Here is a 16932-nt window from a genome sequence, read left to right as displayed (position 1 = left end):
CATCTGGGGATTTTTAATTTGCTCGCTTTCTAATTTTTTGAGTTGCATGCCCAATTCATTAATCTCTGTGCTCCTTAATTTGTTAATATATGCACTCAAGGATATAAATTACCCCCTGAGTACTGTCTTGGCCGCATCCCACAGAGTTTGGTAGGATTTCTCATCATTGTCATTTTCTTCAATGAAATTATTGATTGTTTCTATGATTCCTTCTTTGACAAATTGATTTTGGAGAATCATATTATTTAATTTCCAATTGGTTTTTGATTTTCCTGTCCAGGTGCCCTTACTAATTATTATTTTTATTGCATTATGATCTGAGAAAGTTATATTTATTATTTCTGCTCTTTTGCATTTGTTTGCAATGGTTCTATGCCCTATAACATGGTCAATCTTTGTGAATGTGCCATGTGCAGCTGAAAAGAAGGTGTATTCCTTTTTGCCCCTATTTATTTTTCTCCACATATCAATTAAATCTAATTTTTCTAGGACTTCATTCATCTCTCTTACCTCTTTCTTATTTATTTTTCGGTTTGATTTATCTAGATCTGAAAGAGGGCTATTTAGATCTCCCACTAGTATGGTTTTACTATCTATTTCCTTCTTGAGCTCTGCCAGTTTCTCCTTTATGAATTTGGATGCTATGCCACTTGGTGCATATATACTGAGTAGTGTTATTTCCTCATTGTTTATACTGCCTTTAATCAGGATGTAATGACCTTCCCTGTCTTTTTTAATCATATCTATTTTTACTTTGGCTTTGTCAGAAATCTTAATAGCCACTCCTGCCTTCTTTTTCTCATTTGATGCCCAAAAGATTTTGCTCAAGCCCTGAACCTTAAACTTGTGTATGTCCACCCGTCTCATATGTGTTTCTTGTAGACAACATATGGTAGGATTTTGATTTCTAATCCACTCTGCTATTTGCTTCCGTTTTATGGGCGAGTTCATCCCATTCGCATTCAGAGTTATAATCATCAGTTGTGCATTTGCTGACATTTTCATTTCCTCCCCTACTCCTACCCCTTCTCCTTAAACTATTTCCTTTAAAACCAGTGGTTTGCTATTAAGACCCTATCCCTTATCCCCTCCCTTGACTAACTTCCCTTTGTACCCCCTCCATTAATTCTCCCCCCCCACTTTTTATTTTTAAAGGCCTTATGAATTCCCTCCCCCTTCTTCTCCCCTCCCTTTTTTTGACCTCCTCACTCCCCTGTTTCCCTTGATTTATCCCTTCTGACTTTCTCAGAAGGGTTAGATAAGAGTTTTATGTCCCAATGGATAGTATAGCTACTCTTCCCTCTCCAGGTTGATTACAGTGAGAGTAAGGTTTGATTATTACCTCTTAATGCTCTCTTCCTCTCCTTCTTATAATAGCATTTGTCCCCTCTCCTTCCCATACCTTCTTTGTGTGTAATAGAATATCCTATTTTTCTTATTCACTCAAGTTTCTCTTGGTGTCCCCCGCTATTCACCCCCTCTTTCCCATCTCCCATGTCATCTTAGATTATTTAGTGTTCCACCCTCACCCTGTGAATTATTCTTCTCATTACTATAATAGTGGATACTATAATAGTGAATAGAGTTCACTACAGAGAATTATACATAACATTTCTCTACATAGGAATACAGATAATTAGATCTTACTGAGGCCCTTAAAAAGGCAAATTTAAAAATTATAAGTTTTCTTTCTTTCCCCTCTGTATCTTATTTACCTTTTCATGTTTCTCTCGATTTTTGTGGTTGGATATCAAACTTTCCATTTAGCCCTGGTCTTTTCTGTGCAAATACTTGGAATTCTTCAATTTTGTTGAATGCCCATACTTTCCCCTGGAAATATATAGACAGTTTTGATGGGTAGTTGATCCGTGGTTGCAGGCCCAGCTCTCTTGCCTTTCTGAATATCGTATTCCAAGCTTTGCGGTCTTTTAGCGTGGAGGCTGCCAGATCCTGTGTGATCCTGATTGGTGTTCCTTGATATTTGAATTGTCTCTTTCTGGCTTCTTGTAAGATTTTTTCTTTGGCTTGAAAGCTCTTGAATTTGGCAATTACATTTCTGGCTGTTTTCTTCTCTGGATCAAATGTAGTAGGTGTTCTATGAATCCTTTCAATGTCTATATTGCCCTATTGTTGTAGGACTTCAGGGCAATTTTGCTGAATAATTTCTTTTAGTTGGGAGTCCAGGTTTCTATTAATTTCTGGTTTTTCTGGAAGACCAATTATTCTCAAATTGTCTCTTCTAGACCGGTTTTCTTGGTCTGTCACTCTCTCATTGAGATATTTCATATTTCCTTCTATTTTTTCAGTCTTTTGACTTTGTTTTATTTGTTCTCATTGTCTTGAGAGATCATTAGCTTCTAATTGCTCAATTCTAGCCTTTAGGGACTGGTTTTTGGCTCTAAACTTTTCATTTTCAGCTATGATCTTTTGTTTTTCTTTTTTAATCTGGTTCACTTTGCTCATCAGTTCATTTGATTTCTGAGCCTCACTTTCCAATTGCAAGATTCTACCTTTTAAACTGTTATTTTCTTGCCAGATCTCTTCTATCTTCCTCAGAATCTCAGTTTTTAACTCTTCCATAGCTTGTGACCCGTTTTCCTTATTTGAGGAGGGTCTGGATGCTTGTTTGTTCTCCTCCTCTGTTTGCTTGGTTGTCTGGATTTTCTCTGTGTAAAAGTTGTCGAGTGTTAAAGACTTTTTTTTCTTGTTGTTTATCTTTCTCTTCTGAACTTCCTGAGTCTGGGTAGCCATCATTAGCCCAGCAGCTTCTCAGCTTTATCCTCGCGCTCGGGGTCTGTCTGTGGTCTTTGGCTCCTGAGGTCTGAGTTCTAGTTTTTTCCAAGGTCAAGCCCCCTGGTGGACCCCCTTGCTTGATCCTCTGCCGGAGGTTCCTTTACAAGTCTCAGGGCGCTGCTTCCACAGTCTTATACCCATCTACGCTGGTTCCCCACTCAGGGTTTCAGAGCTTTAGCTAGTGGCTGTGTCTGCCTCCACCCACGCCTCCGCCCGCACCTGCGCTCTGCTCCCGCACTCAGAGTTCACGTGCGGTCTTTGACTTTTTGGGGGTCCCAAATCTTGCTGCTCTCAGGAACAGGTTCTGGAGCTGCCAATGACTCGATGGGTGCCCCAAATTTGCTCTATTTCTTTTTAGCTGGCTTCGGAGCTATAGGTGTTGTGTGTGGAGGGGGTGGGGGTGGGGTGGTTGCTCAGCCCGCAATTTAGTGAGAGCTGTTTCACCCCTTTATAGCATGGAAATGTCCCGATTCCACGTACCTTCCACGCTGCTCCCTGTTGTGGGGTTCCTCTGTTCGTCTGGACTTGTTTTTATGTCCCCTTGAGGAGTTTTGTGTGTTTCGGTCAGGAGAGGTTAAGAGCTGCTTTTTACTCTGCTGCCATCTTAACCCAGAACCAAAATACCTCAAAAATAATTTTTGACAAAATATAATACCCATTTCTTATAAAAACATTAGAAATTATTAAATGAATGGAACTATCCTTTAAGTGATAAAAAGAATCTGTCTAATATCATCAGCAAAAATTATCTATAAGGAAAATAAACTAGAATCTTTCCTGGTAAGATTAGGGGTGAAGCAAGAATGCTTATTATCACCACTACTATTTAATATTATATTAGATAAAACAAGCTATAACAACAAGAGAAAAAGAAATTGAAGGAATTATAATTGGCAGTGAAGAAATAAAATTCTCACTCTTTGCAAAGAATATAACAATATACCTTTAGAACCACAGAGAATCAAAGAAACAACTAACAGAAACAATGAAAAATTTCAACAGGCTTTCAGTATTCAAAACAAACCCTTATATATTAACGGCATTTCTATTTAGAGTGTTTCTTCATTTATTGTGGGAGTTATCTTCCAGAGACCCCCTGCAATGGGTGAAAATCCATGAAGTTGTAGCATTATATTTATTTTATGAATTTTTTTTGAGGCTTTACAAACCCTTCATACTCTCCTCTAAACCTTTTCCACACTCTTATTAATCTATAATTACTGAATCAATCAGCTCCCAGGTTATAGAACACAGCCCTGTAGTTAGTTGCCTTTTATTCCATCAGCCAATAGTGTGCCATAAGTGTAACTGTGATACAGAATTAGATATATATTTTTTAAAACCCCACCATACAGTGAAGCCATGACAAGTGGATCATGATATAGAGAGGGTCAACTGCACCACCAACAAAATACAGTATAGGCTAGATGACCTCAGCATCTTCCTTAATATCATTGAATCTCAATTTCTTTTTCTGTAAAATGGAGTTCGTATCATCTTTTTTATCTAACTATTGTTCTGAAGCCTCAAAGAAGCAATGATTATGAACTTTATCTATGAATGTCAGCTCTAATATATATATATATATATATATATATTTTCTCCCTGAAATGATTAATGCATTCTTAAAATGTAGTGAAATTAAATTGATATTATTCTCACTACTTGAAAATAATTCTAAAGATAGTTATTACATAATACAGATAAAGGAAATCAAAATAATGTCTCCCCTAGGAAAACTTCACTATTGTAAGGATACCATTGGTAGAAGAAATTCTCTGAAGTAGTTTTCACTATAAGGACTTGAAGGCAGAAGAGATTGGGTTACAGTTGGAAATAGAATTGTTAGTTTGATTTTTGTTTATTTTTTTAACAGAAAAAATAAAGGTGGAGAATCATTGATGTTCTTAAGGAAATTTAATTATTTTCCAATCAGCGTATGGGGAAATGTATTTTAAGAATCAAATCCAGTTCTTCTGATAAAACAAAACAGTTCTTATAAAAAGATAATATTCAGCACCTTTTTAAGGTCACTTAGTCACTAGTGTAAAATTTTTAAGGTCACTCAGTCACTAGTGTAAAATTTAAATTAATGTTCAGTACTTGAAGTATTGTATTTTAAACCTTATTATCTGACAAAATAGAGGCATGTGACTGTTTTCTACCTGCTCAGAAATTCCCCAATCCACCAAAGCCTCCAACAGGAAGGAGAAGCATGCTAGACATGGAACTTTACCCAATTTATGCCCTGTCTATGTCAATACTTAACAACAGGAAGTGAGTGGGGTTTGGGGAATAGTAGTTTTGCTGTGGATCATAGTTTTTAGGGTAACAGATTTAAATTACACACTAGGTAATTCTTTTATGACTTCCATCCTCATGACTTCACAATTCCCTATTCAGGCAATTATCTCCAGTTAATCTAGTAAGAACATGTAAATTCTAAAATCAATATTCAGTGCCTCCAAAGTATGATATTCATAAGGATTTATTAATATAAAATTATAAAGCTAGGGAAACACGGGGAAAAATACCTACTCACCCCATGTGGCCACAAGCTGCTACCTCCCAAGCACAGCTCACTACACCATTTCAGTGCCAAGAAGATGGGTATGACCATGCAAAATCAAGTTAGATACAGACTTTGAAAACTCTCATACAATATGCAAAGCTTAAGTAATTATGGGTATGGTGAAAGGGTGTTTGGGTAATGTAGTTCTTCCAACTTTATAAACACCTGATGAATACTCATCCCCAAATCCTTTCTCATGAAATAAAATTGTAGTAAAGCTGTGATGATGACTAATTCAGGAAAAAAATTCTTCCTGGGGTATAGATTGGAAGAAGCAAGTAAAAATTTGAGGCAATGAGATCTATCACCCCTGGCATTTTCCTGCCTAATTATCCAGTAAAAGCTCCAGTAATGTTCATTTCACCCATGCACACCAAAAAAAAAATTCTCTCCTGAAATTGTCAAAATTCCTATGTATTTAGAAGAGGTCATCAGTATATAAAAGTTCAGTGGAAATAAATATAAAGTCATATTTGATATTAGATAAAAAAATAAACCAACAAGTAACAACAAAACCTTCACAAGTGGCCAAAAGAAATACACAGTTGTTTATGCATTCCTCTGAGGAAGACTTGAAATGGATTTTATAAATTTTTAGTGGATTCTAACTTTAATATTAGTCTAGGTTATTAAACATTATCTAAGAAAGTGGATATGACTTTTTTATTATTAAACATTTATTAATATTCATTTTTAACCTGTTTACATACTTTATGCCCCTACTTTCCCCTTCACCCCCCACTCTTCCCCCACCCATGGCCAACGCACATTTCCACTGGTTGTAACATGTGTCTTTGTTCAGGGCCTATTTCCAAAGTGTTGTTAGATGCATTGGTGTGGTAGTTTCGAATCCACATCCCCAATCATGTCTGCCTCAGCCCATGCATTCAAGCAATTGTTAATCTTCTATGTTTCCTCTCCTGCAGATCTTCCTCTGAATGTGGGTAGCATCTTTACCATAAATCCCTCAGAGCTGTCTTGTGTCATTGCATTGCTGCTGGTACAGAAGTCCATTACATTCGATTTTACCATAGTATATCAGTCTCTGTGTACAATGTTCTTCTGGCTCTGCTCCTTTCGCTCTGCATCACTTCCTGGAGGTGTCTCCAATTTGCATGGAATTCCTCCAGTTTATTATTCCTTTTAGCACAATAGTATTCCATCACCCACATATACCACAGTTTGTTCAGCCATTCCCCAATTGAAGGACATCCCCTCCTTTTCCAGTTTGTTGCCACCACAAAAAGCACAGCTATAAATATTTTTGTACAAGTCTGTTTATCTACGATCTCTTTGGGGTACAAACCCAGCAATGGTATGGCTGGATCAAAGGGCAGGCATTCTTTTATAGCCCTTTGAGCATAGTTCCAAATTGCCAGCCAGAATGGTTGGATCAGTTCACAACTCCACCAGCAATGCATTAATGTACAAGCCCAGGTACAAGCCCCAGTCCTGTTTTCACTCTTGTGCGTTGGCGTTGTGTGAGGTGTGTGGTGTGGGGGGCGGGGGAGGGGCTTCTTCCTCTCTCGTTTTAGTGAGACCTGTTTCACCCCTTTATAGTGTGGAAATGCCCTGATTCTGCGTACCTTCAATGCTGCGCCCTGTTGTGGGGTTCCTTCGTTCATCTGGACTCGTTTTTATTTCCCCTTGAGGAGTCCTGTATGCTTTGGTCAGGAGAGATCGAGCAACTGCTCCTTACTCTGCCGCCATCTTAACCGGAAGTCCCCTGGATATGACTTTCTTTAAGAGATTCTTGCTATCTAGGCATAGGAACTCACAGTCTGATTTCATCCTATCCTGGATGAAATTAACTGGAGGATTTTGTTCAATTCTGAATGACTCATTCCTGGAAAGACATCCTTAGATTCCAGAGTTCACAAAGGAATTTGACTTGAATAGGGAAGAGACTTAAGCAAGTACCACATGAGGACTGTTTGAAGAAAGTTTGGTTTTAGCACAATGTGTCAGGATCATAGAATTTAAACTGGAATTGATTTTAATACTATTTCCTGAAAGCATAAGAGTAAAGAAAGGACAACAAAGAATAACATCACCAAAAGTATCAGACTTCAAATAGAGGACCTGGTATTCAAACTCACTTGTTCTATGCAGAATAGACAAGGCATATCAAAAGTTTGTCTTAAGCTTTACTTGTTTTTATCTGTATGTTAAGACTTTTACCATTTTAGTTTCTTATTCTGTTTTCTCTTTAACTCAAATCTGATGAGAGTAAGGTTTGTTATGATGATAATAACAGATAATTTGGAGAAGCAGATAAATGTGTCAGGGCCAAATAGAGCTTCAAGTCAAGAGCCAGAGATTGACAGGCTTCAGTGAGGAAAGGAGGGGCCTAAACACTCCTGGCTCTCAAACCCCTCCCCCCCAAACAGTTGCTGGTTTTGGTTGGTAATGAAAGCAAGACTGAAATTCTTCTGGTAAGTTTCTGTTATGGCTGAAACCCCAATGATGTTCCTTTTCTTTAATTTATATTCCTCACAGGTCAGTTAGATGAGTATGTAGAAGCTAGCTATCTAACTGTTGAGGACAGAGAACATCTTCTTAAACTGGCAGCAGAGAGGATTCAAACTAGATGTCCAGACTGAGTTGTGAGTAACCCCCAAATAATTGTCCAGGCACAGACTTGAAGGTAAAGGTTATATTAGGAAATAACAAGGAAAACTAGAAAGGTTAATGAGGGTTTAGAATAATGAAAGGTGACCCTGAACTGTTAGGTTGATGCTGCCCTTCCCCCTCCTCACAGGAGGGGATGAAGGCACTTAACTAAGACTGGCACTCTTGCTATTAATGAATATCTTTACTTTCTAATCATTGATATAGAGTAACCCTATTATACAGGCTAATCCTTATGTAGTAACCACACTGGCTATGCCACAATGGCCTCTCAAGTGACCCCCAAGTATGGAGAAGTAAGCAGAGTGTCTGCTCACTTCAACCTCCACAAATTAACTCTCTCAAACCCTTCTCAACTGCCCCCTCACCCAAAGTTCTCCAAGGGGGTCCCCTGGAATTCTGGGTGAGGCTGTCCCTGCCTCTTTGCAGGGATTCCATGCTCTACATCTCCACATAACAAGTTTCAGTACTAGTAGCCCTCTACCCACTCCTCCCCTTCTTTGTGGTAGTTCTTCCACTCATTTTTCTTTTAAATGAGATCATTGTTCCATTACACCTTTTCCTGTTCTACTCTATTATTATCTTAGCTCATTCTATTATATTCAATTCAGCCTCAGTCTACCTAAATATATTCTTTCATAGCACCTAGGTAATGATTTCATTCTTAACCATTATAGATGATATTTTCCCATAAAAGAATGGATTACTTTAGCCTTTTTTATTGCTTATAATTTTTCTTTCATAATTACATTTGTATATAGATATATATATAGATAAAATTTTCTCCTGAATTCTGGGTTTTTCTTCAAGAATACATTGAACTTTTCTGATTCATTAAATATCCATTTTTTACTTTATATAATTAAACTTGGTTTTCCTAAGCATGTTATTCTTGGTTATAAGTCTAGTTTTTTTGCCATTTGAAATATTATGTTCCATGACCCTAATTCCTTTAATTTTGAGGCTGCTAAGTCTTGTGTTATTCTCACTGTATCTCCATGGTATTTAAATTATTTTTTCTAGTTGCTTCTAGTAATTTCTCCTTCACTTGGGAGCTATAGAACATAGCAATGAAGTTCCTATGCATTTTCATCTTTGGATCTTTGGAGGTGGTGTTGAGTAAATTACATCAATTTCTATTTCACCCACTGGTTGTAGGATTTCTGGAAACTTTTGCTTGATGATTTCTTTGAGAATGGTGCTCACACTCTTTTTTTATCATAACTTTCTAAGTATCTTAATATTGCTATATTATTGCTTCTTGGATTTATTTTCTAGGCCAGTTGTTTATTGTGACAAAATGTTTTATATTTTCATCTATTATCTAAATGTTTTGATTTTGTTTCATTATTTCTAATTTTCTTAAAAATTTGTTGGCTTCCCCTTCTCCAATTCTACTTCTTAATGAATTATTTTCTTCAGTGAGTTCTGGATCTCATTTCCATTTTAATGATCTTTCATAATTTTCTTGATTTTTTTGTATTGCTCTTTTTTTTCTAATTTTCCTCAAACTCTCTCATTTGGTTTTTGAATCTTAAAAACTCTTCCAAAAGCTCTTTTTGAGCTTGATAACCTTTATTGTTTTAACTGTTGTTTTAGAAGTAAGTGTTTTTGATTCACTGTCCTTTTGGTTTCAATCCATGTCTTCTCTGTCCCCATAACAGCTATAAATAATTGGGCTCTTTCTCCTTTGTTGGCTTCTTTTTATAAAAATGTTAGTGGCCAGGCCAATAAACTTAATTATTAGCTTTATACTTGACTCCTAGGTTTCCTAGGGTGCTGTGTGATGGTGTTGCCAGTTTAAGAATTTTTTGTGTTTCTTATTTCCAGGGATCTACTTATTTTTTCCAATTTATATTATTCAGGGTCAGGTATAATCTTTCATCCCATACTCAAGCCCCAACCCATGATTTATGTCAGGTGCTCCCACCAAAACCCCCAGTCAGTTTTGCAAATATCAATAAACTGCCTACATTCCTCCCTGTCAGTAAGGCAGGACTAAACTCTCCTGGAGATGACTATAGTCAGTGGGGCCTCAGTCCTTCAGCAGCCACACTCTCAAATGTGTGCTCATTCCTCACTCCTCCTATCCTGATCCAGGATAGAGCAGGTATCTAGTCTACTCTCTGTGGGTACCTATATTCCTTTCCTAATTACTGGCAAAACTGAAGGTTGCTTTTAGGTCCTAGTGTCTGCAGACTCTGTAATGTCAACTCCTTCAATACCCAGCTGTGAGTAAGCTGGGTTCTCAATAACTGAGGCCACCACCAACAAAGGTGATCCCAGGGCTCTCCTCTGAGAACTTTAGTAGTATCCTATGGGATGCTAGCTCCAGGGTTCAGCAGGTTGGATGAGGTTTCTGGTCCTACCACCAGGGTCTGCCTTTTTCATTCTGTGTTGTTTGATCAGGAGTATCTATGCTACCTGCTGTCTCTGCCAGGAAAGTCAGAGAACTTCCTTCCTGATTGCTTTATTATTTTTGAGACTCAATTTCTTCCTCTATAAAATTGGGTTAAATACCTAGTTTAGCTAATGCTGAAGTTTTTTGTAGATGAGGTGATGGACAAAGGCCAGGATCCTTCCTGAGCTCTCTCAATTACCTTCCAAATAACTTTTAAAAACACCTGTAAACAAACTCTAGAGTTGCAGAACCCATAAAAGAATGAAATGATAAAATTTTCCCACACAAGACAAATAATAATGTTGGTAGAAAAGGTATGTCTCACTAGGATGAGAGTGGAGCACAATCTACCACAGGCAAAACCCAAGTTAGACAAAAGTATTAAGACATGCCTCAGAAAGTTAGACTCTTAGTCCTACATCAGCATGACAAATCAGGCCTTAGGGAAAACTGAAGTGGCAGCAGTGGCTCTTGGAACTCTCTGACAACAGATGGTAAGGGTGTCAGACAACTGGTAATAATGAGATTAAAGGAGTGACTTTGCTTGCACTGGGTACAACACTCTGCTATTTTTCCCATAAGTGAATCTGTGTTACACTCTTGGACTACAGTCTCAGGGTTAGAAAGAGTACTAGAATACCAGAATTAGTGGCAGCAATGGGCTGAGGACCCTGGTCACAGTTTTAGGGAGGAAAAGAGTGACTGTGGCTACTCATAGAGCAGAATACAGGCCAGAAGAGTAGTAAATTCACCTCTCCTTAAATTGTACTTTGGAAAAACTGAAAAATTCCAAACCCCCTAGAAATTGTTCTGAAAATAGTTAAACAAAAATCCTGAAATTTGGAACAATTGTCCCACTATTATGGTAGCTTATCTCTAAAAGTCAAGAAATAAATGGGAAAAAAATGAGCACATACCAAAAAAAAAAAAAAAAAAAAAAAAAAAAAAAAAAAAAAAAAAAAAAAAGGAACCTGAACATAAAAAGTTACTATTTTGAAAGGAAGATGAAAATATAAATCAGAAGAGAACAACAAAGCTAAAACTCTTATATTCACAGCCTCAAAGAAGAAGAAAAAAATAAATTGCTAGGAGCCTCCAAAATTAATAGGAAAAATATTAAATAAACTTCAAGAAAAAGTTGTTGCTATGAAGCTTAAATGGATTAATGGGTATAATGAAAACATTTTGTTATAATTCTCTCTATTATAAAATAATATATTGAAGAGAAAACATTCAAGGATGAAGATAAAGTAAAACAAATAAAAATATCCCCTAAGCTGATATTAATACTGTTAGGATACCATTGGGAATGAGTATTCTCTGGAGCTATTATAACTCACAGGGCTTGGAAGGAGATGGGGATGGGTTACTTTTGGGGAATACTGTTTTCACCTATAATTTTAAATAGAAAAATAGAAATTATATTCTTTAACCAATAGTGAGTTTCCTTGATATTTTCCCATTTATTAATTTTATTCTTAGAAAATTTTTTCATGGTTACATGACTACTTTCCCCTTCATCCCCTCATGCTCCCCCTCTTCCCCCACGCCCCGCATAGGTAACTCACATTTCCACTGGTTTTAACATGTGTCATCAATCAAGACTTATTTACATATTATTGATAGTTGCATTGGTGTGGTCCTTTCAGGTCTACATCCCCAATTATGTCCTCATCAACCCAAGTGTTCAAGCAGTTGTTTTTCTTCTATGTTTCATCTCCTGCAATTCTTCCTCTGAATGTGGGTATTGTTCTTTCCATAAATCCCTCAGAATTGTCCTGGGTCATTGCATTGCTCCTAGTACAGAAGTCCATTACATTCAATTTTACCACAGTGTATCAGTCTCTATGTACAATGTTCTTCTGGCTCTGCTCATTTCACTCTGCATCAATTCATGGAGGTCTTTCCAGTTCACATGGAATTTCTCCAATTTATTATTCCTTTGAGCACAATAGTGTTCCATCACCATTCCCCAATTGAAGAGCATACTGTCTCTTTCCATTTTTTTGCCACCACAAAGAGGGCAGCTATAAATATTTTTGTACAAGTCTGTTTATGTATGATCTCTTTGGGTTACGAACCCAGCAATGGTATGGCTGGATCAAAGTGCAGGCATTCTTTTATTGCTCTTTGGGCATAATTCCAAATTGCCATCCAGAATGGTTGGATCAGTTCAGAAGTACACCAGCAGTGCATTAATGTCCCAATTTTGCCACATCCCCTCCAACATTCATTACTCTCCCCTGCTATCATTTTAGCCAATCTGCTAGGTGTGAGGTGAAACCTCAGCCTTTTTTGATCTGTATTTCTCTAATTATTTGAGATTTAGAACACTTTCTCATGTGCTTATAGATAGCTTTGATTTCTTTATCTGAAAATTGTCTATTCATGCTTGTTTTTTTATACAATTGATTTAGTTCCTTATATATTTGAGTAATTAGACCTTTGTCAGAATTTTTTGTTATAAATATTTTTCCCAGTTTGTTGTTTCCCTTCTGATTTTGGTTGCATTGTTTTTGTTTGTGCAAAACCTTTTTAATTTAATATAATCAAAATTATTTATTTTACATTTTGTAATATTTTCTAACTCTTGCTTGCTTTTAAAAATCTTTCCTTTCCCAGAGATCTGACAAGTATACTATTCTGTTTTCAATTAATTTACTTACAGTTTCCTTCTTTATATTTAAGTCTTTCACGCATTCTGAATTTATCTTGGTGTAGGGTGTGATATGTTGATCTAAACCTAATCTCTCCCATTTTCCTTGATAATTTTAACCCTCTAGAAAAAATGATGAATCATTCATATACTCTTTCTTTTCCCCCTCTAATTGCATTGTTTTTGACAACTGGGTGGGGGGGAAGCATTAATTTCTACCATCTCTATTCCCAAGCTACCCATACAAGTACAAATAGTGGAGGAGATTAACAAACAATAGAACAATTTTAGAGTTTAGCAAAGAAATTTCTTTAAATTGGAATAAAAAGAAGATGGAGAATCAATAACAATTATAGAGCCTATGTTTTGTAATCTTCTAGTAAATGATTTCTGAAATAATTTTATTGTCCTAATTCTATCTCCCTATGAGACAAAGGAAAATCTTATATGACAAGATCTGTGTATAGTACTAATTCTGAATAAAGAAATAAACAACCCTTCTTAGAAAAAGACAATTGTAAGAACTTTATTTTAAACACATTTCATGCATCACTAGAAAATCCCATTGTGCTTTCTGACCTCATGATTTCATTCATTCAAACAAATATTTCTAGTTTCTTCCCCAGAGCACCTGATTAAAAACTCTCTGCCAAGTCCTTTTCATTGAAGAAAACTATGGAGGAGGGTCTCATGTTGAATAAGTTGAAATCCCTCTCTTTTCTTGGGGGGATTAAGGGGTTCATAAAGCAGCTACAGAAAATTCCAAACAATTAGTTAGAGCAACCAAACACTATTTATTGCTTAATTAGCCAGTAAAACCTCTGGAGGTCTCCTGCCTTTAGATATCTTTCCCAATACAAACCTAAACTTATCTCTTAGCAGTCCCCAAATATAAATTAAAATGAGATAAAAAGAAAAGAATTGAAATGGAACAAATGTAAAGTCTTATATTTGATTTGGTTTCAAAAGAAAGATTCACATATCAATAGTAAGAAACATGTATTTTTAGGCATTTTGGAGAAGAAAATCTGGAATTTTTAGTGAATTCTAAATTGAATATTTCTAGAGCAAAATATACATATATATAAATGAACTATGCTAAATGATCTCTATTAAGATAGACAAGTCATCCTAGCATAGAGTGAGAAAATCCTTTCAATTCAAAAGAACAGACTACATTTGGAACATAACATTCAATTAAGGATGATAATGTTCAAGATGGACATTAATAACCTCCAGAGAAAACAAAATGAAGCAACAATATTATCAAAAAGACAAAAACTTGTGACATGTGAGGATACATTGGTAACTCTATGCTGTTAAGCAACAAGATTGGTTTCATGGCATAATAATTTTTTTTATGGAATGGTGCATAAAATTTTTGTCATCAAACTCCCATATTTTATATATACATTTAAGCCAATGAGATTAACATTATTGTCCTGAATATCACCCATCACAGGTAAAATATCGGCTACAGTGTATGTGGGTTTTTTTTTTTATAACCCATACTTTCCATATTAAAATCAATACTAAGTATTTGTTCCAAGGCAGAAGAGCAGTTAAGACTTGGAAATAGGGGTAAAGTGATTTTCCCAGAGTCACACAGCTGGGAAGTGTCTGAGACAAGATTTGAAACCAGGACCTGCCATCTTTAGGCCTGGTTCTCAATCCACTGAGACACCTAGCTACCTCCAGGACTTGCTATTTGAACCCAAGTTTTATATATGTATAGAAGGTCCCAGAAGTTGTATTGGTTTTAAGCATTAGAATCTTCAGTAAACCCCAAGATTTTTAGTATAACCCATTGTTCTGTTTCTTCAAGCACAAGAATAAAAGATATTAGAGTTAAAATAAAAGAAACACTCAAAATTTTCTTGAAAAATTAAGATTAATTATCATAAAGAATAGGGAATCAGCTTGTTCTGCTTTACAGACAATATCAAAAGCAATGTTGAGAAGTCATAAATGGCCAATTGTGACTACAAAAAGGATAAACTTCTTAATAGTAGGAGATAACCACATGGAGATTATTTGTTGTGGAAGTTAGTTTGACCCTCACATTCATTTTGTTTCCTTTCATGAAATGGAAGTCTCTTAATGGTAAGAAATACTTACTTTTTAAAATTTATCTGTGGATACCAAATGCTTAACACTGTACTTGGCACCAGAATTTCCTAAATGCATGTTATTTGATTTTCTCACCTAAAAACATTTCAACCAAAGTTATGATTTATACTTTGTAGTATATAATGAGATTTAGATATGTTATAGAGATATTCTGAAATATGTTCTTTCAAATAACAATCCAATAAACCTGCATTAACTGGAGGTTGGCAAATAAAAAAATCTCTCAAACCAAAAAAAGTTTTTCTCAGATTGCCTATTAGTGGACATATTTTTTTCTCTAAAGAAGAAAACAGATTCAGGGAGAAGTTGATAAAGAAAGCTAAAAGAAATATAATTATTTCCAATAACATAATGAAATCATATTCTACCAATATGAATTAAATAGAATACTTACATCATTTGATAAAGAGTCTTTTCAAGGCACTTTTCACATCTTTGTTCCTCAAGCTATAGATCATTGGGTTGAGCATGGGGATGACCAGGGTATAAAATACAGAGACCACCTGGTTTGTGTCAAAGGAACGGTTAGATTGTGGCTGTAGGAACATGAAGATAAGTGTTCCATAGAATACAACCACAACTGTGATATGAGAGCCACAGGTAGAAAAGACTTTATTCCTGCCCTCAGAAGAGTTCATCCTTAAGATGGCCACAAGAATAAGCATGTACGAGAAAAGGATAATTAAGAGAGAAGGAATCAAATTCAATATACCAAATGTCATAATGATTAGTTCTATCTCACTTGTATCTGAGCACATAATGGACAAAAGAGGGAGACTGTCACAATAGAAATGCCTTAATAAGTTTGATTTGCAGAAAGATGATTCAAAGATCTTTATTGTGAACAGTAGAGATGCCATGATACTATAGAGATATGAGACAGCCACCAAGATCCAACATACTCTGTCTGACATGATGGCTATGTAGAGGAGCGGCTTACAGATAGCCACATAACGGTCATAGGCCATGGCTGACAAGATAAAAAATTCACTGTTGATAAATGTTGCAACAAAAACTAATTGTATTGCACATTCATGATAGGAAATGATGTTTTTCTCCTCTATGAAACTAACCAGCATTTTTGGACCAATAGCTGTGGAATATCCTAAATCAACAAATGCCAGATGCCTGAGAAAAAAGTACATTGGAGTTTGGAGGTGAGAATCAATGGTAGTTATGATGATCAGACCCAGATTCCCCAGAACTATGGCTGTGTAGTTGAGGAAAAACAGAACAAAGAGGGGTTCCTTCAGCTCAGGTCGATTTGTGATACCCATGAGAATGAATTCAGTCACTTGGCTCTCAGTGGTTTCATTCAACTTGAACATTTCTTTCATTCAAAGAATAAATCTAAAAATAAAGGAAGTAATTAAATGAATTAAAATTTATATGAAAATAAAAGGAGTATTTACTTCTGTAGGTATTTTTTGTATAAACAATTAGGCAGATAGTGGGTAAAAATGTCTAAGATAAGATGAATGGGAACTTTCCTCCCAATTACAATGTACTCAATTTGGAATCATATCACATTATATCATATCACTCATCACATCATATCATATTAGTAACATATCAACAGTCTTTTATCACCAAGAATGGGAAATTGGTTTTATTTTATGAAATAAAAAGGAAATTATGGAACTACCCTCAAAAGAATGGATGGGATTTTATTATGAATGTATTTGAAAATTATTTAATTACTTACTGAGTAGAAGGAGTCTGATGAAAACCTGAAGGAGCATAGAATAT

General features: G+C 35.9%; 1 protein-coding gene across 1 annotated transcript in view; it reads right to left on the bottom strand.

Moving 5' to 3' along the window:
* The window catches only part of LOC123252658 (olfactory receptor 8K3-like), a 23315-nt gene extending 6795 nt beyond the window's left edge, over positions 1-16520 (bottom strand). The window contains 1 exon segment of the mRNA XM_044681924.1: positions 15578-16520. Coding sequence (XP_044537859.1) covers positions 15578-16520 — 943 coding nt within the window.
* Between the last annotated feature and the right edge of the window lie 412 nt (positions 16521-16932).

The sequence above is a fragment of the Gracilinanus agilis genome, chromosome 6 (assembly GCF_016433145.1).
Source record: "Gracilinanus agilis isolate LMUSP501 chromosome 6, AgileGrace, whole genome shotgun sequence".
NCBI lineage: Eukaryota > Metazoa > Chordata > Mammalia > Didelphimorphia > Didelphidae > Gracilinanus > Gracilinanus agilis.
Note: the sequence above shows the minus strand (reverse complement) of the source record. Positions and strands in the feature narration are given on the sequence as shown.